The 24,879-nt window shown below is 49.3% G+C and overlaps 7 protein-coding genes across 7 annotated transcripts; all 7 read right to left on the reverse strand.

The window, feature by feature from the left end:
- Window positions 1–162: 162 nt before the first annotated feature.
- ATNIH1004_000395 (putative anaphase-promoting complex component Cut20/Apc4) lies at window positions 163–3,061 on the reverse strand (the record flags this gene model as incomplete). Its single annotated transcript, XM_033565111.1, has 7 exons — window positions 163–536; window positions 601–750; window positions 804–870; window positions 924–1,658; window positions 1,726–2,296; window positions 2,353–2,733; window positions 2,781–3,061. The coding sequence occupies 7 exons, from the start codon at window positions 3,059–3,061 to the stop codon at window positions 163–165; spliced, it is 2,559 nt and encodes an 852-aa protein (XP_033430868.1).
- Window positions 3,062–3,420: 359 nt separating this feature from the next.
- Window positions 3,421–5,378, reverse strand: ATNIH1004_000396 (uncharacterized protein; the record flags this gene model as incomplete). Its single annotated transcript, XM_033565112.1, has 2 exons — window positions 3,421–5,094; window positions 5,343–5,378. 2 exons carry the CDS (start codon window positions 5,376–5,378, stop codon window positions 3,421–3,423), a joined length of 1,710 nt encoding a protein of 569 aa, XP_033430869.1.
- Window positions 5,379–7,757: 2,379 nt separating this feature from the next.
- Window positions 7,758–8,654, reverse strand: ATNIH1004_000397 (uncharacterized protein; the record flags this gene model as incomplete). Its single annotated transcript, XM_033565113.1, has 1 exon — window positions 7,758–8,654. The coding sequence occupies one exon, from the start codon at window positions 8,652–8,654 to the stop codon at window positions 7,758–7,760; it is 897 nt and encodes a 298-aa protein (XP_033430870.1).
- Window positions 8,655–9,755: 1,101 nt separating this feature from the next.
- Window positions 9,756–11,714, reverse strand: ATNIH1004_000398 (uncharacterized protein; the record flags this gene model as incomplete). Its single annotated transcript, XM_033565114.1, has 5 exons — window positions 9,756–10,502; window positions 10,583–11,010; window positions 11,078–11,332; window positions 11,383–11,598; window positions 11,675–11,714. The coding sequence occupies 5 exons, from the start codon at window positions 11,712–11,714 to the stop codon at window positions 9,756–9,758; spliced, it is 1,686 nt and encodes a 561-aa protein (XP_033430871.1).
- A 1,857-nt stretch (window positions 11,715–13,571) lies between these two features.
- Window positions 13,572–17,931, reverse strand: ATNIH1004_000399 (uncharacterized protein; the record flags this gene model as incomplete). Its single annotated transcript, XM_033565115.1, has 6 exons — window positions 13,572–14,444; window positions 14,504–14,647; window positions 14,744–15,421; window positions 16,141–17,059; window positions 17,117–17,591; window positions 17,652–17,931. 6 exons carry the CDS (start codon window positions 17,929–17,931, stop codon window positions 13,572–13,574), a joined length of 3,369 nt encoding a protein of 1,122 aa, XP_033430872.1.
- Window positions 17,932–18,884: 953 nt separating this feature from the next.
- On the reverse strand, window positions 18,885–20,301 carry ATNIH1004_000400 (uncharacterized protein; the record flags this gene model as incomplete). Its single annotated transcript, XM_033565116.1, has 2 exons — window positions 18,885–19,187; window positions 19,264–20,301. 2 exons carry the CDS (start codon window positions 20,299–20,301, stop codon window positions 18,885–18,887), a joined length of 1,341 nt encoding a protein of 446 aa, XP_033430873.1.
- A 780-nt stretch (window positions 20,302–21,081) lies between these two features.
- On the reverse strand, window positions 21,082–24,859 carry ATNIH1004_000401 (uncharacterized protein; the record flags this gene model as incomplete). Its single annotated transcript, XM_033565117.1, has 6 exons — window positions 21,082–21,246; window positions 21,314–23,046; window positions 23,099–23,203; window positions 23,383–23,920; window positions 23,981–24,070; window positions 24,140–24,859. The coding sequence occupies 6 exons, from the start codon at window positions 24,857–24,859 to the stop codon at window positions 21,082–21,084; spliced, it is 3,351 nt and encodes a 1,116-aa protein (XP_033430874.1).
- Between the last annotated feature and the right edge of the window lie 20 nt (window positions 24,860–24,879).

Here is a 24,879-nt window from a genome sequence, read left to right on the forward strand (position 1 = left end):
TCTAACAAGCAACAACAGAACAGATCCCAGGCTTGAAGCAATGTGACACCTGAGGTACTTAGATTGGTAGCGACAAGCCCTCGCCCCCGCAGCGAATCTCTTCGAATCCAACTGGATCGAATGCAATAGCTACCCACACCAGCCTAGCTACGCTAACCGGTTCTATTCACCACCCACCTCATCGTCATCCTCATCTTCTTCTTCAGCCATCTCAGCGTCCAGGTCCAGTACGTCGTACTGTATGGCGTCACTGTACAGCACGCAGACCGCCCGACGGCCGCGTCGTCCATTAGTCTCGATCCTAGCCGGTTTTCCTTTGTGTCCAGACACGGCGAATCTATGCTTAATGAGCTCTGTAGAGGCCGACCCAGGCGAAGCAAGATCCAGCGTCGTGGCTGTGATAGGTCTCAGTGAGGTTTGGCCACTATCGTAGTCATGAAACTCAATGGGCAAAGGTGAAACGGAATCGGCAGCTGCATCAACTTTTCCTGGGGCCACAGGCTGGAAGGTGAAGTGCAGAAGAGAGAAGGACCCTCCTATACAGCAGCATTAGCAACGACAAGAACCCTAGACTGGGCCAAGGCAGAAAGGGTAGCATACGACTATCAGACCAAAGCAGCATAAGAGTGTTGTCCTCCACGAACTGGATCTGACGAATATCTCCTTCTTGCAGATCGACAGCCCCTATGGAAGTGCTTCGGGGGGAGCTAACCCCATTTGCAGAATCTAAAACCAGGCGATACAGATACACTGAAAGACTGTCAGTATCAACTTCTTAACAATGACTAGGGGGCCCTGCTCACTCTTACTGATGGAATCAGTCGACCGGGTGGCCACATATATCACACACAAACTCTGGTCCTCAATATCCTGGAAACCTGATAAGCAGAAATGCCACATACACATGATTGCGGTATTCCTACCTCATAGTGCATCGTCATATCTATTACATTCTGATCACAATCGGAGTGGAGAGCAAGTGGCGATCGATGAAGGATGCCTCTCCGTTGTGTCAATGCAATTTGTCCAAAGACCTTCTCAAATTGCAACTTTAGGCGCTTAGTTAGATCATTGATCTTGGGAAGTTTCGCGGGATCTACATCATCCGGACATTGATTTTGCTGCTCAAGTAATTTCTTGAAAGTGTCGTAGAAGGATCTGTCGTGCCCTGTAGGCACCCATTTATCCGTGGCAGCAGATGCTGGCTTTGGTACTCCAACCATAGGTAGTTGCTGAATATAATTCCGAAGTTTGCTCTTAGTTAGAGCTCCTCTGATATATTTCAAGGTCTGAGGGTATTCGATCATGTCTGTCTTTTCCATCAATTCTTCTAGTGTCTGCGACATTGGCTCTGCGCTTTGCATGTCTATCTCATGGCGAAGCCATCTCGAGAATGAGTTGAACTGGCCAATTTCATCGTTAGTGTGGATCAGAATGTTGTGAGCTAAAAGCTGAAGACAGTCCATCGTCTCAACGATTGCATTCAAATCAGATGTCTCCAAGCCCAAAACCTCGCTCAGTTTGTGGAATTTGGAAAGTCCGATGAGCCGGCTGAGCTGTACTTGACACCTTTCCAAGGCCGGAAGAAGACACTCATGTACCAAGCGGCGCACATTTTCGTAGCCGCTTGCGACAGCTTTCTCCCATCGCTTATGTCCCTATTTAGCCCGATCAGCGTTTTACCAGCCATTATGATCAGAGTCATGAGTCAGTAATGATACGAACCCTTTCTCCAACAATATCCACTAAAAACTCTTTCAATGGCGCAAAACAATCCCCAGTGACGACTAGGTGATACGCAGCCGTGACAAAGTCGCAATGACATTTCTCCTGTAGATCCTCGTTTATACTCCGCATATATCTTGTAGGCAGCTCCTGGGCATTTTTCCACTCAAGTTCAATTTGCCTCTGCACCTGGCCGATATACCGAAGCAGGTTTTGAAGCTGCGTTGTTTTGTAAGCAAGGAGAGAGAGATATCTCCCCGATCTTGTAATAAAACGAAGATCCAATGTAACAAGATACAAATAACTGGAAGCATCTTCCGTCGGAGTCGTCGATGCTAGTAACGCATGTGTCGAACTCAAGGGATGCGAAGCGTGTTGGAAAATTTTGCATGAGCTGGAGTTCTTGATAGACCCTCCAACTTCAAAAGAGCCAATTTCAAAGCAGTCGAAGATGCGCAAATGAACAGTCCCATTATCCAGTCCGACCAGCAAGACATCCACGGCATCACCGGTGTTTGCCGTGGGGCGAAACATGGCATCGATAGATGCTCGAGAGCTAAACACATCATCACTACAATCACTAGCGTTAGAGGCTGTCTCAGACCAGAAGGCAATGATATAGCTTACTCGCCCCCCGTCGCGGGTAGAGTGCTTAGTTTAGGTAGCGAACTTTCAATGTCCAGCAGTGCGAGCTCCCTTGGTAAGTCCGCTTTGAGAACGGCAGCAACTTTAGATGGATGAACATCTGGTGTCAACAAATCCTCAAGGGTGATATGCCCAGCGCCGTCTTGAAGACTCCGCTGTGCAGCCTTACTATCGGTGAAGTTCACGCCCCATCCCAGACAGGTCACTTTAACAGACTGATCAGAGCCATCCGGCGGTTGATATGCAGGATACTGGTGGACAGTTTTGCCACTGTATGAGCTGATGACGCGGATGGTGTTATCCGCGCAAGCGACAGCAAGAAAATGACCTAAACCCCAGTTATTCGGATCCCAGATACTGGTACTATGTGGATGTCAAGGAAGAAATCAAATCTCTCAAAAGATGCAGACATGAGCTCACCATTGTCTTTCCACATCAACCTTCGAATCTCACCGCGGCCATCATCTTCATCCAAATACGGATCTCCTTTAAACAAGCCTCCGACGACTTTCTGCCCATTGAGGCGAAAGACGTGCAATTCGTCATCCTCAGTCACTAGGGCAATAAGGTCCATCGTAGGACAATAGGCCAGTGTGTTTTCCTTGCATTTTGTCGGCAATAATTTCCCTGCGACAGGCGAGAGCTGCGGTCCATGGCCTAGTGTTCGGGGCCGAGAACTATCCTCAGCCATGACTTACAGTCCGTCTCTAGTCCATTCTCTGGGAATTAATCGAAGGTGAACGGACACGGGTTTATGGCTGTCTTGTTCCTTGTCTGGGCCCAAGATGGAAGATGGGATTGCGGGAATTCTTGGCAGGTGGGTCGTTCGTTGCACCTAAACCAGTGCAGTGCATATTGATAAAGCCGTTCGACTCTCATGGACGGCACTCCAGTCGGTTTTTTTTTTTTTTTTTATGTTTGGAAGTCAGACTCTTTCAGGAAAATTCGAATTCACTCGTGCCGTTAATTTCATTTCTATGGTACAAGGATGCCTATAGTATATCTAATATGACTAGCTATTAAATACGAATAGCACATCTGCACAGCGCTTTAAATATCTCCCGTGGTTCCCAACTGGATTATGTCCTTCAAGTAACCCAATTCATCCATCATCTCTTGCATCGTTACCGACTGACTTGCAACTGTCGCTCTCCTGGAGCGATAATGTTCCTCACCAATGGTAGGACCCTGTGGTTCATCACAAACTGAGAGCATATTTTCTTTGACCGCTTCGGGAAAGTGCATTGCAGTAGGTTCGGGGCTCCTGGTGAGTCCGAGTACTTCTACTGATTCTATTTCTCCAAAGAAAGCTGCATGTCGTTTGGTGTTGGTTTCCACAGGATCTTCGTCATGGATACAGAGGCCCGGGACATCCAGATTGGATGGAGATAAGGAAACTGTTAGGCGAGGGCGTGGTAAATCAAAATAAGGATCACCACTAAGTGAAGTATGTGAGGATTTAGAATTCATTGTTAGATGAGGGGTGTCTGGATCACTGGACTCGGTCGTTGCGTTGTGATCCAATAGGTCTGGAACCGCCATTTGGTCAGGAATGGGGGACTGTGAATCATTGTTGACCGTCAAGGAGGACATCATGGACGCGGGCGAGATCAATTCTGTATCCGTGCTCCATTCAGAAAAGCGGCTTCTTTCGCATGGGGAGCTGCTGGCAATAGAGCCCTCTGTGGGACTAAAATCGGAGAAATGACTACCCATATTCTCGGCATCGAGTGCTTGTTCCCTCTCGTCAATGATGCGCAGCGCCTCGTCCATAACTGATGAAGGTGTGTTGGGGAGAGTTGGGAGTCTCTTCTCCCTGAAAGTGAACGGAGTGGGTGTTGTAGCATCAGGTTCCGATGGCATAGACAAGGTTGCCGCAGTCAAGAATGGATAGTAACCAACAGTCGATTTCTTGACCATTTGGGAATGGGGTTTGAAGGTGCGCTGACTGCGAGGAGTAGTCATTTCGGCCGTCGTTTGTAGAGTTAAAGGGTTTCTGCGTGGCGTGAGGTCTATATCAGTCGGATTTAAAGCACGCCGCTCCTGGACGGACAATTTTGAGTCGTTACTAATTCCAGTAGGTGTTGGCCAACAGTGAAGGTCGTCCGGGCCTTTTTCTGTACGATTCATGGGTTTCTTCGAGCCACTTTGTGAATGAGGCCTTACTCCATACTCGTAGCCATCGCTGTGTGACGATGTGTAGTCATGAGCCACAAAGGGAGGTATATTGTGATCATCCTGATCATTTGAGGCACCAAGTTCGGGTGAGGAAGCGTTCCAGTGCCGGAATGCCGCTCGTAGACCTCTAGATCTTGGAGGAGACACAGACCGAGAGGCTTTGCAGCTTAGACCCTTGGAAATGTCATGGTTCCTAACAACAGGTGTGGCGCTACCAGGTTGAGAGGAACATTTGCTGGTTACAACTCCCAATGGGGAGGAGTTAAAAGTCCAAGCTGCGTGCTGTAACAGCGGAGGAGACGTCTGAAGGCGAGGAAGTTTTGGTTTAGGAGGACGCCGAGGATTCATATACTTGTCATCCGGATTCATGGTTCGCTGATCTGTTTTCCGAGAATTGGAGATTCTCTCACCAGTATGGGTTGGACGTGTATCAGGTAGAATGATAGGAACATGAAGCACATTGACAGGCTGTCCGGGAAGAAGAGGGCATTGCGATGTCACTGGCTCTGCCTCGTTGTAGTATTCTATGTCGTCATCTAGCAAGTACTGTCCCGCGCGGTTAGCCACGCATTCCTGTCAATTGATGAGGAACAAGGATACGAACATAATACCAGTATGTTCCTCCCATTTTGAGCCCACCAGAGCGTGGCAGGCCCATGTGGTTTGGCGATCCATCACATATTATATCGGTAAATGTATGGCAGCCCCTCCAGTGGCCTGAGCCAATACGCCTGTCCCTCTCCATATAATATGTCTTGGAGAAGTTATCCCATGATCCTAATAATTTAACTGACTTGACATGAGGGCCGACGCAGCTGAGCATGTTCCATTAGTGAAACGTTCCACAACTGTTTGCCCAGGAACGTTACTCACAGTAGAAAAGTCATCAATGTGGTTGAAGCCATGATTGCAGAAAAAGTCTTGACCACAGCCGAGAATGATAAATAATACAAATAAGGAAGGGTTTTATCGCTAATTGGTGGCAACAAAGCAAGGTTCGCAAATAAAAGAGCTAAAGAGGGGGTGGCCAGTATTGTTATATAGTGCTTAAGAAGACAAGACTAAAAGATGAGCCACGAACCAGCCTGCACAGAAGTAGATCTTGAGAATAGTAAAGAACGCCTGGAGGGCTAAAGCGCCTCGTTGTTAAGAAATTTTCAATGAAATTGAAAGGATGAATCCCCGGTGGCCTCAGGGCACTTTGGCTGGGAATATAAGTGAGCTCATGAACAAAGGCTCAAAGTAAAGGCAGATATCCATAACAAATCGAAAGATTCTGAGACAGACAATCACCAGGACTCCTGGAAATCATTGATTCAGTAGCCGCAGCGGCACAGTAGTTAAATTTGGATACGCCCAGGTAAGATAGGCCAAAGGTAATGGAGGGCCAATGAGACTGGATGATACCGGGCAGGAAGCACCGACAAGGCGGATAGACAGGGTCGAGAGCGAGAAGTGGAGGAACCTCAGCGCTTGCTGCATATGTCGGATGTTTCGAAATGCGCCTCTTGTATGATTCCAGACGTGGAAAGGCTATGGATGCAAGTAGGTTGAGAGAGGATCAAGACAGTTTGGGAGGCCAAAAAGAAAAGAAAGAAGAGAAAAAAGATGCGGGCAAAACTGAAGACCCTTGCGCAAAAGATAGGTAATATATACTCTGCAGTTATAATACAAATCGATCAGAGGAAGAGTACCTTGTCATGAATGAGAATTGATAGACAATATGACAGCGCGCTTCACGTAAATCTACAAGAGAATTACAACAACCACGTCACAATGGGCGCAAACCCTGTAGGTCAAGGAGGAAAGGTCGACGTTTCATGGCTGTGGCCCGAACTGGTGGAAAAAAATCGCACGAAGACGCGATCAGATCCGATCATGGTTCTGGGAGATTTGATCATCCACTGAGCGGGGACTAGAGCTGGCGAGCCAAAGTAGTGAAGGGGACTAATGTACCGTAGTGGAGGTGAGAGAGTCTCTCAGAAGTGACGGATCAGAACTACAGCCAGCCATGCAGCAAAGCCCGAGCTGATTCGTTGCTTGGCAAAGACGCCGTTGCTTGGTAGAAGATATGTAATTAAAAATTAAAAAAAAAAAATAGTCATGGTTGGCGACGATCTTACAGAGTGCTCGTAGATGGAGTACATCCTTGTCAACTACAGTGCAAGGGTTGGATACCCTGTACTTCTGTCCAGTACTCAGGAAAAGGCCCCTAGTGGAGGACAATAGACGAGAATCAGGAAAATAGTAAAAGCCGGTACGATCGAGTCAGTCAAGCAGTCCCTTTTGACACTATTTGCTGTTCCCAAAAATCGATCAATTCTCCCGTCGATCTCCAGGCAGCCACGTGAGATCCACGTGCCGTTGTCTCGCCCCAATCTTCCAGGCAACCAAGGACATACAGTACATTGATTGGGGTTCGAAAAGATGTTCCAGTCGTCAAATTTCCCAGGACGGAGCCCAGAACTTCTGATATCACATGGATTAACGACATGGAGTGATTTGTCAAAGCCAATCTTTTACTGACCACAGCGCGTCTGTTGACGAGTCAGGGAATGACAAGGACTAGGGAATGGTCAAATCATCACATCATGATAATAACCACCTTACCTTAGCTCAAGTCAATTAATCCCCCGAATTACTTGGGCAACCGGTGATCCCCGATCAGCCCTTGACAGTCAAGGGGCGGCTGGACCAGACCATTCTTCTTCTTAGCGCCTGGGTTCCTTTCCAACCTTTGAGATCCGAGTAAACCTCGCCTCCATATTCCCGATTCGATATCTTGGCATAGCGCTTGCCCACGAGTTAAGAGTGAACACGACGCTCTCATGTCGGTATTACGTTATAATGTAAGGCGTGACTGGTAGTACAAACAGAAAACTAGGATTAAAACTCTCTAATCAAGGATGTTTTATTTTAGCAAGCAAATCACACCACGTACGTTGATCCTCATCCCTGACTCGAATACTGTCGGGGCGGCAACCACGGCGCTTGCTGTGACAGACTAGCATATCCCGTACCTGTAACAACCATGAGTGCTAACTCACCAATCTTAACTATCGACTAACCGGCCCTGCACCTTGCCATTTTCTCCCAGTGAAATCGAGACCCAATAAAGAACGCCTGAAACAAATCCTAATGAGATAAGAGGAAATGAACGGAGGGCGAAGCAAGAACGCAACAACTACTGAGAGGGTAGAAGATGCAAATCAGCGAAACTGATCACATTTGTCATACTTTCGATTCACGGCACCAAGGACGCATTTCAAAATCCCCTCCGCACTCAGGGTCTGGCCGGACCTGCCTCTCCATGGCACTGTGTCGACAATGTCACGAAGGTGATCATGGCGCGTCAATCTACCCAATTCATCGTCCAGCGCCTGCAGATATGACTGTGCCTGCGCGTCATCACCGATTTGAAAGAACTGAATGCCCACCTGCCATGGCGCAGCCCGACAGTCATCCAACCTTCGGGCGACATCCACGATGACACTCTCTGCATCGTCCGTGAACGCTCCGTCAGTGATGGCGATAATATTCAACGGTTTCACCACCTGAAACGGGTCCATCGAACAACCTCCAATTCCTGTCGCCTCCATCATGTCCACACGCCGTAGATACAAGGTCAGGATATCATGGAGTCGTTTCCCGAAGGGAGTTGGTCCTCGTGGATGAACACTGTTGAAAATCTCCCGCACATCGTCTGCAGTCGTGATGTTCATGTACGCCCCGGTAGTTGCCCTCGTAGCTTCCCGCCGATGATTCAGAAAGTAGATATCAATACCATCCTGGTCATAACGTGTACAGACGGGAGCGATGGCCGCAATGGCATCCTCTGCCTCCTTCCACCGACGACCAGTCATACTACTACTGTCATCCACGACGAATATGGTGTCGAATTCTCCCAGGAATGCGTAGGCGGAATCGTCAGGCGCTAGTACTGGGGGCCTAGGCGCAAAATGTGAATCATATGATGGAGGAGACCACAAATCACTAGATGCAGCAGACGCAGGTTTCACAGGCCCTTTCTCCCTCCCAAGACCTCTCGAGGACAATCTCCGGTTCTTGACGGGTGTCGCTTCGAGTTGCGAATGTCTGTGGCCCATGGCGTACGCCGTCGATGACGAAATGACAATATTTAGTCTTGGTCACAATGGTATTGTTGTCGATGCAAGCTGTTACGCAAGTCCCTCCAAATTTGAACGAGAAATCAGTTCAAAACAGGTAGGGAGGACTTCCAACGACGTAGGAACTATGTAATGGATGGGTGATTGATGGGAAAATTATAATTGCGAGACGTATAGGCGATACTGCATCAACACGGGAACCACAAGATCGATATATAAATAGGTCGAGACGCTCCACTCCATCATCACAGTGATTTGACCAAGGCAGAACCAAGGCAGAAACCCCACCATATCCATCCATCTATTATACCCTATAAACGAAGCACAAGAAGAACAGTAAAAAAGCAAACCCGAAAGAAAGAAAGAAAGTCAGAAAGATACTGATATCGAATCAACAAGGCGGAATCCAACTCTGTATACCCCACATGAATAAACCATGGAACGTCCCAAACAGCACTGCCCCAACGTAGGGTTTACATACAATCTATGTATATATGTATGTTGAAATGAACCTTAAAATCAAATCCTCCTAGTTAACATAAGTATTAACATACGTGCAGGTAGTACCGGATACGATCGCCGAGCCTACCGGTAACTAACCGAAGGCGCAGTCTGGGCATTTGCCCTGCACAGCCCTGTAGTGCAGATTCAAAAGGCCTTGGATGTATGCCGATTTCCGGCTCTGTGTGAGCATGGAATACATTTCCATGGTTTCTGATATGATAAGCCTGGTATTTTTTCATGAAATTTTTATGATGTCATTTCGTGGCTGGGGGATTCAATGTACGCTGCGTAGTAGAGTCATGTGACTAGAATTTATACAAAGTATGCAAGCCTGTAGGGCTTTTTTGGAGCTAAGGCCCAATAAAGTAAAACACGATCATGTGAATATTTCTAGATATTGGGTTGGATTAGGACATAGGGTATCATCACATGCTCCTGCTGTCTTCTGTCTTACACTGCCTGCGAGCAATATCGCACGTCGCTGGTGCCAACAGGACCCTAGCTGGCAATCGTAGGACGACGGTTCCTCGCTTTCTTAATCTACATTACTCTGTTTATTTTAGAGAATCTATAATCTTAAATTTTTCGAAGATAGATCCTACAGTAGATCCTGCATACGTCTGTGGTATCACCGCCAAGACACAGAGTTCCGTCAGTACCACCTTCGGCCGTTATGTCCACAAGTCGAAAGTCCTGGGAAGCAATAATGTACGAGAAACCAGCTGCTTTCACAAGCCCAATCCTTTTAGGCCTTGATATACTTTTCGCTCCTTCTTCTACACCCGAGCTCTGCTCCAAGACACCCTCCAGGTCATACACTGTGAGACGCACAGAGCTCTGATGATGACCGTAGGAGACTGGCAAATGTTGACGGGGTGCGGCCTCTGCAGCAGAGGGAGGTGAAGGCCTGGTGGCCCCAGCTGTGTGGAAGATGGTTGCCATCATATTTGTCGCGAGCTCATCCGCTTTCATAAGATCCATGTGGCCGCGCATGTCAGAAGACACGTTATGGATCCCTTGGGCCTGGGTTATCGCGCGCAAATCTGCCAGTGCTTTTTCTTGCTTGTCTTGAAACATGGTCATAGATGCGATCGGCATGAGACGATGGACAGTCATGAGGAGGCTGAATTGCTCGGCCGCCCTCTCTAGGATCTTTTTACTGGCCCATTTGTATGCGACGTACCCATTAGTCCCATCATCAGGAGGTGAATTGACACACGACATGTGAGGCTGCTCTGGAGGATCTTCCATCCCAACAGCCGGATTGGCGAAAAATAAACCACCAGAGGACATATAGTGGATTGGAGCTCTCCGAGGAGCGGCCTAAGTAATAAGAGCGTTGGTGGAATTGACGTGTGGCCATCGTATAACTAGATAGTTGTCCCAGGAGGAGCGATCCGCACCAATGTGCAGAACGACGTCGACGTTAGCAGTTGTTCAAATACGCTCTTTGACAGCCCAAGGTATGGTTGACTGAGGTCATCTGTGTGATAAGATACCTTGGCCAATTCGTCGGGGCTATCCAATTGTTGTCGTACTGCAATGCAATGTATCTGTGAGACTCGAGCGTCGTCGACCAGCTGCGCCAGTAATCTAGAGTCAAGAGTTCCTGTGGCGCCGGCCATAATGATAAAGATGCCGCTCTTCTTCACTTCAGAAAGCTTCATAGGTATCGATGTCAGAGCCAAATCGGCAACAGACGTTTCTTGACTCCAGCCTATGGATGTATTACGATTTGAAGTCTGGATCTGTTCCGCCATAAGCTCCAGAGTATTGGCTTCATACAGATCTGCCAGTGGCAGGGCAACTGAAAAACGCCGTCTAGTCAGATCTTTGAAGCTTGATCAGAAGTAATGAGTTTCCTCCTGTGTCAAAGAACGCGAGATTTGGCCGTGCACCTGCCATATCGACCAGTTCATTGGGAAGTACTTCGTCCCAGACTGCTCTGAGCCCCTCCTGGGCATGTGTCAGAAGCTGATCTTGGCTATCGTAGGTTCCCTGACTATTCCGCGGCAAGGGGAGCTGTGCAATTGCGCGTCGATCTACTTTGGAATGCGCACTGAGGGACTTGATCGAAGGGGAGTGATGAGAGCCGGTCGCATATACTGGAAGCTGGAGTGCAGATTCTTCAAGAACGACTTTCGATCGAGACTCTCGTTCCCTCCCGAGAATACTACATGGGCGATTAGGATCTCAGAATTACCGCGCACTGAAACCAGAACCTGCTCAAGAACACCGTTTGCCTGTCGGAGTATGACGCTCTGGACATCTTCCAACTCCACACGTATTTCTCTCAGGTTGATGATCGTGTCATTTCCGATTCGGCCTTCGAAATACAACAAGCCGTCTCTTGCCAGTCGTCCTCGATAACCCGTCCGCTGGATTTGCGTCCAACCTCGGGACAAGTAGTCGTTAGAGGCTACATATTTTGACCCGGTCAGCTCGTCGTTGGTCAAGTATCAAATTGTAACTGCACCCTCCAATGCAAATCTCACCTGGATAGCCAATGGGTAGGGGTATCATATTTTCGTCCATAATATAGGTGGTGTAATTCGGGAGGGTCTTCCCCACTGAGCAAGCCTGAATGGGAACACAATAATTTGGTATGGTGATCTCCGCGGCCCCTAACCGTTGATCAATTGGGGCGGGCAATTTATGACGGTCCTGAGTTCATCCACCAGGGGTGGGGTGAGCAGCTCCTCTCCCGTAAAAGCAAGTCTCCAGGTGTTGGAAGTTCGTCGCTGCTCATGACCAAATCGGAGCCACAAGGCAAATTCGGAGAGAGTGGAAGCTGTGAAAAGTAGCTCGTTTCTCCATTATCAGCTTTGTAGTCTCGACCGCATTGCTTCGTTTTGATTGTGCACGGCTACAAGAGTGGGGGGTTAGCATCTATTATGGTCGGAGACATGCTACATGACCGATATCATATTGCAGATAAACTTGGTTTTTGTGGCTACTCGACCGTTTGGCTTGCCCGAGACGCTTATCAGAAGAAATATATTGCTGTTAACGTCAACATAGCGGACTCTCTTCCACGCGAGACAAAGGTCCTTAAAGCTCTGTCTGCTACACTGTCATCTTTACTTGTACACCCCCGGCGTGCTTTAGTACCTGTATGTACTACTGGATGAGTTCGAAGTGCAAGGTCCTAATGGAAAACATTCGTGCTACACGGTAACTCCTGCACAATGCAATCTTAGAGAGATCTCTTTAGCCGTCTTTTATCTCTTGAAGTTGCTCACACTCATTCACAAGGCCACGTTCATGGAGGTTTGAACAACAGCATCTTTACATGCTCTGACACCAGTAGGCTAATACTAAGGACATCCGTGGTTCAGGAATTCATTTAAGCACCGTTTTAATCAAGCTCCCGTCAAATTTTGATGACTTTTCTATCAAGCAATTATATAAAAAATACAGTGAGCCTGAGACAGTCCCAGTAACATGATGTGACGGAGAACCCGTCGCCCTCTAACGCCCCAGCCAATATTCATTTGAAACTGGTGTCCAGAAACGGATACGCAAACTGGGAGATGAGATTGATGAAAACAAGAAAGTTGCGTTTCTAATTGATGCGCCAAATGCTGTCATTCTGGCTGGAGGACCAACTGACCGCTGATGAGGTGCTAAACTTGGAATGGATGGTTAAATGGGCATTCCCTGGTTACGAGCGAAGCCAAAGGTGTTCTATGAATTGAGCAAGAAGCCCTTCCAACACCGATGTCGAAAGTCTGAGATGCTAAAATCCACTCCGTTGTGGCATTTCGATTGCAGCAACTTCACCGTGTGGTACGAGTGAGTCTTCTGATATGAATAATAGTATCCCTGATGAAGACTTGATCGAACCCATTCCATCAGAAAATTAACCTTATGTCACGCAGGCTTATTTGCGCAGCTTCGAAGATAAGGAGAATATGTTTCTTGTGGGCAGTAACTTCAAAGGAATCCAAATGATAAACAGAAGTTCATGGTGAATCAAGGAGGTAAGAACATACAGCTATAGCATACCATATTGATGAGATCTACACACATTAGTCGAGGATCGCGGAGCTGATCTACCGATACTCATACTTACGAGTGTTGAGCATGGGTACCCGGAGGGGAGTCCACACCACCGCACCCTGTGGGAATATCTTGTTTACGCTAAATAATGTCTAATAGGTAAGGATGGTCTATTTAAGACGATATTATACGTCATGAGAAACAAGAAGTTTTCGTATATTTACTTGATGTGAGATCCATGGTTTAATACTAGTTGTGGAAAGCCACTGTAAAGACTGCTGAATAGCTGTAATGGTGGCTCCTGCACCAGACACAAAGTTATCCACAGCATTCGTAAATTTGCGTTATACATGTATATATATACTAAATGGTATATCAACAATAATCATATCAAGGCCCCCAAGTCCCTGTCAAAACTTGATTGCCCTCCGTCGTGCCGCCAGACTCCCGGAAAAAAACGCCGTCCTCGCCATCCTCCACCCCGTCAAATACGCCTACTTCGGTCTCTAATATGTCAATTAGAAGCAGAGCCTGGTCGATGCCCATGCTGTGTCCGATAATAAAGAGGCACTCGATCACCCAGCTCCGTAGCGGATGACGTTTGCGTTCCGTTGCCCCGGCCAGGATCAATGGCCAGAGGAGGATCAGCCCCCCGATATAGCTCTGCCCCAAAGGGATGCTGCCGAGAGGTTTCGTGTTCATATTTCCCGCTCCAAAATGAAACGGAACGCTGCAGCATATGTCCGTGGCTAGCTGGCGAGTGGTGTTGCGAAGTCTGGTACAATGGCTTCGGAATTCATTTGATACAGCTGCCGCCGCCGAATTGATGGTGATTCGTCGGAGACAACCCAGAATGATCTCACTAACAATAATCCGGGCGCATCGGTATTGATTCCAGGTGTGGCTGACCCAGAGATCACTGTAGACGTGATATCGACCGTTAAATGGTGCAAGGCTGCAACCCACCTTGTCGAACAAGAGATCGGGAGAAGGGTCTTCGATCGTCGTGTAGAGAAATTCCGGTGGAAGAGCCGCGGTCCATGACATCAGTTCGGCCTCGATGTTGTATGCGGCGGACAGAATTTCCCCCTGATCCGTCAAGACCTTCGTGTTAATATCGGCCCGAAGATTCGACAGTCTACCGGCGATGCTAATCAGGCGGTCGCCGTACGCCTCAACTTTTGGGCGTAAAAACATGGCAATCTTGGGGCACTCGAGAACCGGCGGAGGTACACGGACACTCTTTTGGAGACAGCTGATGATCTACGACAGACTTGTTAATCGCAGAATGGAAGGGAAACCCCAAAGAGTATCCGACGTACAACTTGAAACCTTAACTGCACAAAAAGCTTGAGTCCATCTTCGTCCTGAAGCTGCTCTGTGCCTCGCAATTCAAGCAGTGCGGCAGCACCGTAGATATGACTGGTCCACTTCTTAATATTTTGTAGTGTTCTACTAGTGATGACCTATTTGGGGTTAGCGCTTGGTTTTATTTATTTATTTATTTATTTTTTTCGCTATTCATCGACAGAATTAAGAAGCATTCAGCAAGCATCTCATACCTCGAAGATCGCCAGTAACAATACCGCAGCAAGCGTTGGGTTCGTCTTGGCCTCCTCCTCCTCCGCTACTGCCGTAGTCAAAAGGCTGAGCGCATGGCAATATTCCTTCTCGGCGGTTATTTTTAATTCCGTGGATTGCCGGAGCCGCGAGAGCATCGCCGTCCCTACCGAAACTATGGCCGCCCTCATCGCTTGCTGGCTCGGAGAAATCACCGGCTGCGCGACAAATTTCGGCGACTCCGCGGACTTGCGAAAAACCCCGGGCCAACCATGAAAGCGGAGAAAGTAGCAGACGGCTTCATCGCGGGTGAACTGGTACGACGGTGGGAACTCAGGGCCCATAGACTGTGGAGTCAGCTGTTCCACGGTCATCGGCGACAGCTGCGGATTGGAGGCATTAGACACGTCACTTGGCATCGACGATGGGCCAGTGCCAGACTGGGGACTACTACTCCCGGGCGGGGAAACATTGCGACGGGCAATCTTTCTAGAGCGGCGACCGGTGGCCCCAGTTTTGGCCTTGCGCACTACTTGCTGACTTTCATCGCGAAACATCAGAGACAGTTCGTCTCTGTATCCAGAGCATGCACGGTTGCCCTTGGTGCATTGCGAACAGGCGGGTCGGGCCTGATCGCAACGGATCTTTCGAGATCGGCATTCGCCGCAGCCTTTGCTCGGCTTCCCGCAGAAAACCATGTTAGACAACCGCTCAATGAGGAGTTACACAGCCGGGGTTGAGTATATCAGAATGGGGGAGTGAGGGGTTTCGGATGCTCGAACGGGTAACCAATGCGAGTCAGCCACCGCGACTATCTAGTTAGAAGTAGAAGTAGAAGTAATAGCAGCAGTAATCACTCAGTCCTCTGGCGCCAACCTGCAGATGGTTAAAGTACAAGATTCAGCATGCATGAATTCCATCTAGCGAGATGATATCCAAGCCCATCGGCCACATCGACAAGAAGGACTGATGGAGGCTCGTCACTGTGTCTGGGGAAGAGGAGAACAGGGGAAAGACAGCTGAGGGGGCATGGGACTTCATTCCAGGGGGCTAGGCTACGTGGGGCATGTGTTGACTAATGGCTTAGTCATGACATCCTCTAAGTTAACGTAACTAGTTAACGTTAACTACTCATGTCTCTTCACTCTAAAGTAATATTCTATTCTATCGTATGAACAAGAACATTGGTGTATATACATCTGCACTGCAACAATATGATACTATAGCATCCCCCTTATTCCGATGACAACTCCTTCGGAGGAAACCCCGCATTGTCTCCCTGGTACTCCACTGGAATCTCCGGCCAGTGATCCACCCCGTCCAGTAACGCTAGCCCCATCCCCCCACTGAGATGGATCTGGAGGTGACAATGCAGGAAGAATGCCCCGGGGTTGATTACTTGATACCGAATAACCAACCAGGTAGGTCCAGTTGCGGCCGGAGGGGTGACAAACGTATCACGAATCTGCGGGTTCTTGAGGTTGAAACTCTCCGGGATCACCTTCATTGCTTCCGCCACGGAGGAGTATTTCCATGCGCCGTTGCCTTGGCCGATCACAAAGAACTTGTTGGAATGCTTGTGGATTGGGTGAGGAGGTTGGAGCGAGCTGACCACGTGGAAGACCAGGTCGACCCACGTGCCGTTGAGTGTTTTGATACTGAGATCGGTTTTCGCCGCAGAGGGGTCAAACAAGAGTGGAGAGGATTCCTCGAGGCTAAGGGGATAGCTGGAGTTGCCCATGGTCCAGAGGTAGGATGCATGGTAGTGATCGATGTTCAGAACGTGCGTCTGGGCCACCTCCTTAGCCGGCACCTCAACAGGGAAGGGAACAATGGTGCCTTCGTCCAAAACCTTGCAGTTGGTTGATGGTCTCCCCGTGATGTCAATGCAAGGAGTCGAAGGCTGCTGTTGAGTCTTCTGGGAGGTTTTATATGACATGATAGCAGTTGTGTTGAGAATTTGGTTGACGCCAGTATTTACTACCCGAACAGTGTAGTCACCGGCCGGTTTATCCAGCTTCACCATGACGGAATAGCGAGCCCCATTGGGGACGGTAAGCGCATCGACCAAGTTCGGTACAACATATCGCCCATCGACGGCGTAGACGTACATGGGGTGTTCATCGATGGAAAAAGTAATCACTGATATACCGGCCGCGCTGATCAAATCGTAGCTTACATACTGAGCAGCCTGGTCGACAAGCAGTTTCTCCGTTGACCCATGGGATGGAGTGCAGCCAGAGAACACTGAAGGAGGAATAGCGCTGAGGTTATGGGGGAAGTTCCCTTGTGCGAGCGCATTTGTTGGCGGTAGACACCTAAAGCGGTCAATTCCACTGATTTAAACCACACTCTTTAGCTGGAAGTCTTCATACCCTATGTCGGTAAAGCTTGTATTGCCCAACACCTTCCTTTGCTCGGGTGTAGTGGCCGTATCCAGGGCCTGTCGACTCAGGCAGCTTACGGAGCCTTTCCCATTGACCAGGAGGGCATTGGCACACATTGCATCACGTCCCATTTCCTCCTCGGCATGCCATATCTCCTCCGAGGTCAATTGACGCCAGTCTGACAAGACAACTGGCGCAGACTTCTTCTCCGCCTCGTGCATGGCATTTATCTCTCCCTTGTTATCGGTGATCTGGCCAAAGGGCTTTTCCACGTTGTCGTTCGGCTGGATGTAGATGGCACCGTAAAGCCCATCGTCCATCTGCCCTCTGCTGTGAGCATGATAGATGTAGCTTCCATACTGAGCGGCATGCCACTTGTAGAGGAATCGACCACCAGGCGCAATGTTTTTCTGAGATAGACCCGGGGTTCCGTCAGACCAAGGAGTGTTGATCTGTTCAATTCCTACAGAGAAGAAATCAGATACCAAGTCATATATCAGAGAATACTGAAGAAGCAGTTTACCATGGAAATGAATCGTAGCAGGATCAGGGAGATTGTTCACCACCAAGACCTCAACATCATCACCCTGTTGCAAACGTAACTCCGGTCCTGGGAATTGACCATTAGTGAGAATCATCTTTCGAGAAGTCCCAGCAGGCGCCCAATCGTCCCAGGTAAGCGTGAGATTGTAGCGCACCGTGTTCCGGGTGGCATTGACTTGCTGGCCATTTGCATTTGCCCATGGTGCCAGCGAGAGTAGCAGAGCTGTCAGCCATACGAGCCTATAGCGAAGGGTATTCATTCTGGAAATTTGCGACGAAACGAAACTAGAAACTGACTGGCCTAACAAACCATACCAACCGCTGTCGTCGGTCAGTATTTATACTTCTGTGTGAGCGAGATCTTGGACAGTACCGGATGGACTGGCTGAAAACTTGACCGAGGCCATATCCTATCGGACCACCCCTTGTCCATCCATGACTGGACACCTTGAAGCATTCCTAACAAGAGTGGAATGACAAGTCAAATTCAGGAACACTGTGGCGTAGAACAGGTCCAATGAGATGGAAGATCAACTGAGTGACTGGCCTCGCGATACGAATACCGAAATTGTCTCTCGTACAGGGAAACTTGTCTCGGTTGAGTTGACGATAGTTCGACGCAGGAGGTTGGCCATTACGCTCGTTTGGGAAGAGAGTACAGCGAGAGCGCTGTCAGATGGGGAAAAAATACGAGCAAACATCCCTGCAAATCTTTCAGCCTTACATCCCGTATGCTTAGTACTCTGTATTTATAGCACAAACGCCGATGTGTTGGGGTGATGATGAGGCCGAGTACGAAAAAGCAAGAATATAGACATAGTGCTGGCCCACATTCGGGATCTTCGGGAATAGAATGGTTCGCCATCAGTTCGCACTAAGATCGCACTTCGGGTTACGCTACGGGATACTAAATAATTCTAGTGGGCCCATCTGTGGATACAGTAGAAGGAACAGGAAATATAGTAGACAGTGAAGTCCATTTTGTTCCTGTACATCTTACTCCCTACATGGCATACTCTCAATCCTTCATGAGGTATTCATTAGCTACTTGGTCTCAGATTGACATCACCAAGACAACACTAATATATGGCTAGTGCTGTAAGGGTAATCAAAGTCTGACAATAATGGTCACGACACACGAGAAGTAAAGCAACGTGAGCGCTGGAAAATAGTAATATCTCACAACAAAGCGAGCTAACTCAGCGACCCACCGCTAATGCATACTACCATCGACAACTAGCCAGGTGAATTCCTGCGCATCTTGATGATTCTCGTCAGAGACTTCAACGGCTATGGTGGACTCCTCCTGTGCCTCCTGGTGATTCTCGTCAGGCTCTTCAAATGCTGTGGTGGATTCGTCACGGTCGCCAGCTCCATGGGGAACAAACTCTGGTGCGTCCCCACGCAACTGACTCCCATGTTGTAGTCCATTACTTTGAGCTCTATTCTTTGGTTCGTGTTCCCTATGAACAAGTGATTCCACGTTAGAAGCGTGGGTGTCAGGTGGAGCATCCATCTTTCCGGCAAGCAAATATATCCGTTAGCATGGCCAAAGGCAAGTCTCTGAAACCCATAAATAGAACCCAACTAACCGCTGTCATTGTCAGGCGCTGGCCGGTTGGAAAGAGAGCCATCAATGCAGGAGTCTGGGATCGCCTGCTACGAGGTCGCCTGGCGCGAGGTCGATGGTCGGAGGGCCGTATGTTCGCCTGTCTGTAGGAAGACACAGGTACTGCATGAGACAGGACAGGAGCAGTTGGGGGAGGCAATTCTGGCGTTGATTGAGGTAGGAAGGAAGGAGTTCGAGGAGGAGATCCAGGCACTATCTGAGGCGGGGATGGAGTGGGTGGAGGAAGATCAGTGTATGCATTGGCGTGAGGTCGAGAGTCGTGAGGTCTCATGTTCAAAAGTTGGGAAGGAACCAGCGGCTGGTATGGAGACGGAGGAGTGGCATGAGATACATGGTCAGGAGTTTGCATGTTCGAGCTTTGGGAGAGATGCCCAGACACTGGTTGCTCCGGAGGCTTGTAGGGTGGTGGAGGAGTTGCGTGCGATTGATGGGCAGCGGTTTGTATGCTCGAAATCTGGGTAGGAACCAGCACCGGGGTATCGTTCTGAGCCTCGTATGGAGGTGGAGGAGTGACTTGATATCGCTGATCAGAGGCTTGTATGTTTAAATGTTGGGAAGAATGCCCCGATTGCGATCCTCGATGAGACTGGTATGGAGGTGGTGGAATGGCGTACGATTGGACAGCGGTTTGTATGCTCGAAAGCTGGGTAGGAACCAGCGCCGTGGTATCTTGCCGAGCCTCATATGGAGGTGGAGGAGAGACTTGATATCGATGGCCAGGGGCTTGTATGTTCAAATGTTGGGAAGGATGTCTGGACGCTGGTCCTCGCTGAGACGGGAAGGAAGGTGGAGGAATGGCGTGAGATTGATAGCTGGAAGATTGATAGCCGGAAGATAGTAAGCCTAAGTGCTGGTGAGTATATTGTAGCTCTATTCGAGAAACCGTTCTTGGTGGATTGTCATGTCGGGTTATCTGGGCCTGTTGTGGTACAGGGCCTTGAGGATGGCTGCTTGTCCTGGTGCCAGAGGATTGATTTCGACTATTGCTGGTTTGTTTCATCCTATGTAGGCTATACAGATATATAACAGATAAGCAAATGAAATGAATGAGTGGTAGAGATATGGCTATCCTGGTGAGGAAAAGAGAAGGAAGGTATCTGGAGAAGGTAAGAGAATGGGTAGAGCCCTTCGTTGGAAAGAGGAAGGACAGCCACCATCTTCTGTTTCTAAAAGGATATGGCGAACTGATGGATCATGGCCTTTCTTTCAGTCGCAATGAAGCCTGTCTAGCCATTGTCTGTTAGTACGAGAGGTCTCGTCAGAGATGAGTGGATGGAGTCTGGAAGATAATAGAACTCAAGTTGGATTGAAGTGATTCTGTTCTTCGGTGGGGGAATATCATCTCAAGATAATCACTCTTATAGCCCGAATAAATATTATCTCTCTCTCTCTCTCTCTCTCTCTCTCTCTCTTATTTTATTTATTTCGTTTCTTTTGGCTCTGTCTTGGTCGCCCAGAAGTTGTCGTTGTCTAGGATAGCGCTGTACTGAAAAAAAAGAGAAGAGAATACACCGATTGTGACTCCGACAGACATTTTTTTATAGATTATTTATTTTACAAGGTTATTATTATTATTGTTGTTGTTGTTATTTATTATTATTATTATTATTATTATTATTATTAAAGAAATTTAAATAAAAAAAGAACGAAAGACAAGAAAAGAGAAGCAGAAATAAAGTCAAAATGAAATAAAGAAAACTAGAAAAATGTAAAGAAAGCTAAAACGAAAGGAAAATAAGAAAAACCTCGCGAAATACTTCACCTTTGAAGTCCAAGTGAGTTAATCCTCCTCCATCACCGCGAGGATGTGCGAGAAATGCTCGAACAGGCAGTTTTCCGCAACGCATTTCTCTCCCCGTTTCTTCTCCATCAAAACTTCCGCCTCAACGGCTTCCTTTTCCGCCGCTCCGTAGTCGCTGAACTGCTGCTGCAGAGTGAGTGCCAACTGCAAACAGTGTTAGTTTCGAGAAATCGAGTACGGAGATCAAACTGGGTCGATCAATGAGCCTTACTTTGAGGTATTTCTCCCTTTTCACCGGCGTGTCCGCGTCACGCGCCTTGCTGCAGAGATCAGTGATACAGATGGGGATGTCATCCAGCTTTCGCGATAAATCCTGCGCTTCATCCTTCATGACCATCGCAATAGCGTGAGCGGACCCAATGGGCCGAGAGGGTGTCGAGATGCGCTGTGGCATCAAGACGTGCGAGCGTCGATATGCACCGCTGGACCGCTTAGGGCTACCGGTGGACGCTGCTGCTGCCGCTGCCGCTCGGCGGATACGACCGTCTGGCTGAAGGGGGGTCTGTAGTCGAGAGTTGGATGCAGCTTTGGTACGAGTCGATTTGGTGGGCCGCGCAAAGGACGGTGTGCGGACATCCTCTGTGGTCTGCGTCTCGGGGGATATAGAGCTGCGCGTGGTGCGAGCCCAGCCTTTAGCCTTGGCCTTCATACTCTTACCATCATCGACATCTTTGGTCGGCTTCGCGCTGTCAGCAGTGGTGTCCTTGCTCGCTGCTCCAGGAGGCTCATTCTCATTCTGGCGTCCACGTCCTTTCTCCGTGGTGCTCCTGGATTTGAAGATGCTGCGAAAGCTATCGAGCACGCGAGTACTCCTAGAATCCACGAGTCGATCCCCAGTCCCACTTGGAGCGACCTGGACTTTACCACCAGGATGCTTAGGCACAATGTCATCAAAAGTAACATCCCGCTTGTGATCAGCGTCAGCGGGACTCGCGGTCTCTGAATGAATTGGGAAATCTGCCACGGCTTGAAGGGACGACGTCCGTGGAGGGAATCGTCGCACGGTGGTAGTAACACTCCCTGGACCAGAGCCCCCACCTCCATGCGAGTCTGGCGCAAGTGCTCTCAATGGCGACTTGGGGGGCGTAGCCGACACTGATCCTTTATCACTGGCCCGATGTTCGGCTGGGATACTGGGCACGGATGGTCCGGGGCCAGGACTCGAGTGTGCCGGGCTTCTAGACAGACTTGGAGAGCTGGGGCTGTGAAGAGCTTTCCGCTGAATAGCTAATTCTCGGCCACTGAAGTCCCTTCTAGAGAAACCTTCCAGCGAGATCTGGGGTCGACAAAAGTTCCGGGCCAGAGGGGTTCTCTCAGAAGAGTCTGGGCTTTGGGGAGAAGCGTCGGCAACCTCTTTGTCAGTGTTCTGTTTTTTCTGCAGACGTTTGGGGGTATCAGAATACTCGACCAGGGCCGGGTTGGAGCGCTGGGTAACGACATAGTCGCTTCCCTCGCTCGCCGCACCCATGATTATTTTCTCTGCAGAGGGTGCGATTTTGAGCGTAGGCCCGTGGTGCGGTTTATCTCGCTGGCGATATTCCCCGGTGTACACATTGGTAGGCCGTTTAGGCTCGTCGTTGAAGTCCCAATCACTTACAGAGGACGATGAAATGGATTCAGCCCTCTCGGTCTTGCTGATTGGTTCTTTCTGGGCAGTTTTCTTCTGATGCGGACGCGGCCCTCTTGGCTTTTCAACCATTCGTATGCCTCCCGAGAAGGTATCTCCAGGCTCGTTCTGTGAGTTGGGCATTTGTTCAACACTATGTTTACGGATGGCCACGGGAATGGAGCTACGAGGCTCTGGTGTAGCTCTCGCTCCTTTGTGCCCAGCCAGAGCTGGCACTTGTGCCTGCAAATGAGCAGGACCACGAAGCACCCGACTGTAGGTCTGAGTCTTTGTGTCCCTCGCCGGCTGGGATACATTGGGAGCTGGATCGACGCCCGCTATGTCATGTCAGCCCTTGGCTCAGAGAGAAGAAGCCACCGGGAGACGTACCTGTCTCGCATCCAGGTCGGTAACGCAGTGGCTGCAAGGTGTGTGCTTCTTCCTCGCTAGAAGAAGAGCTACGGCCTGCTTCGTGAGCGGCTGATTCGATGGAAACTGTCGAAGTGTCAACGGGTTGCTCTGGGGTCACAACGTGGGAAGTCCTGAAACACTCGGGACTTTTCAGCCTGTTGTAACCAACGCAGACCCTAACAGCCTCGCTGAGGCTGGCTGATTGCCAGGAACCATATAACGCAGGCCCAGACACTGCTCAGGGCTAGTAGGGGGAGGCTTACCGGTGTGAGAAGCGCATGGCTTCCCGTCGCCTTTTTCCTCTCTAACCGTTTGTGGGAAGTCCACAAATGGGTCGTGGGAACTCGATGCGGTGCTAGGAGACATTTTGAGGAAATGATGAGCGTTTGCAGGAGTAATTGTAACTTCAGAAGGGGTTGGGGATGGAGAGTCTAGGGGATCTTCGGAAGTGGGAGGTGAAGGGGGAGAGTTGCGAAAAGCGTCTTCAGAGAGGGAAAACAGAGGACGAACATGTGTTTGGTCGGGGACAGGGGTTTCTGGGGGGGTGGGCTTCTGGCTCTCTTCGTCCTCGTTGTATGGGTTTGTGTTGCCTTGCAAAAACACTAGCCACTCGCGGTAGGGAATCAAAGACGCTCGCACTTTGCGGTCGTCATCCTCCACTTCATTCACTGACTTCCCTTGGGCCTCGGTGCCTTGGCCATTCCCTGAATTCAGCAATGAGAATGCAGACGCAGAGGCACTTTTACTGAATGTAGCCACGGTGGAGAATCTTCGTCGGTTACCCAGGACTGCGTCTTCGACCTGTTCCTCTGTAAGCAAAATAGGTCGAAGATGAATGTCATACCTTGATCTTCTACGTACACTGGCAACTGAAAGCGGCCGCTGAGGTTTGGGTAAGCTGAGGAACACTGAAGCCCTTCTGATTTGCCTCAACCGATAGATCGGCTTGTACTATAGCACGAAATCCAGTCAGCATCATCATACCCTTCCCCTGCAAATGTTGACTAGATTCTGACAGACCTCAACTTGTTTAGTTCGCTTTGAGCCACCCAGCTTGGCTGTGTTGAGGCACCCGTGTACTCTCTTCAGCACCCTCATTTGCGTACAGTTTCTCATCACACCTTTGCATTTCTTTACTACCATGCCGCGAGGGTCCCTGACTGCCTTGAGGATTCTCTCGGATCTTGTCTCCCGTTTCGCCGCGAGTTCCACAGCCCTCAGTCTACTTGGCTTGCACCCGATGATCGTGGGCATCTTGAACTCGGTAGTCTTTGGACATGGTCTGTAGCGCACGGGCTTGATCTCTTTTGCCTTCTCGAAAGCCATGAAGCGGGGGGCAGATGGGTTCTTATCAGTGGCCCCAACTGTCCAGCTGGATGTCTCCTTTCGGAGCCCTGGGACTTGTGGTGGAACAAGCGGAGAGCGTGGTGCGCCTCTTTCCCGCAACGAGGACGTTAAGGTGACACTTTTTGTCAGATATGGCTCAGAGCGCTTGCTTTTGAAGCCAGGGGCAGAAAACTTGTTCAGTAACTGGTGCCGCCCCGAGGTCTCAGGGAAGGAGCCAGTTACATTGTGAGATTTCAGGGTTGGCGCGGACGACTTGGTATGTATCTGTCGTCGTTTCGCACCCCCGGGGATGGGCTCGGAGACATCTCTGCGCTTTAGAATACCCTTCAAATTTGGTCCGCTCGTCTTGGTCTTCATGCCTGAAGGAGTCACAGCTGGACTTTTAGGCGCCATTTCATACATGACAGCCTGGT

The sequence above is a fragment of the Aspergillus tanneri genome (genome assembly GCF_003426965.1).
Source record: "Aspergillus tanneri strain NIH1004 chromosome Unknown AapTan_2_pilon_pilon_pilon, whole genome shotgun sequence".
Taxonomy (NCBI): Eukaryota; Fungi; Ascomycota; class Eurotiomycetes; order Eurotiales; family Aspergillaceae; genus Aspergillus; species Aspergillus tanneri.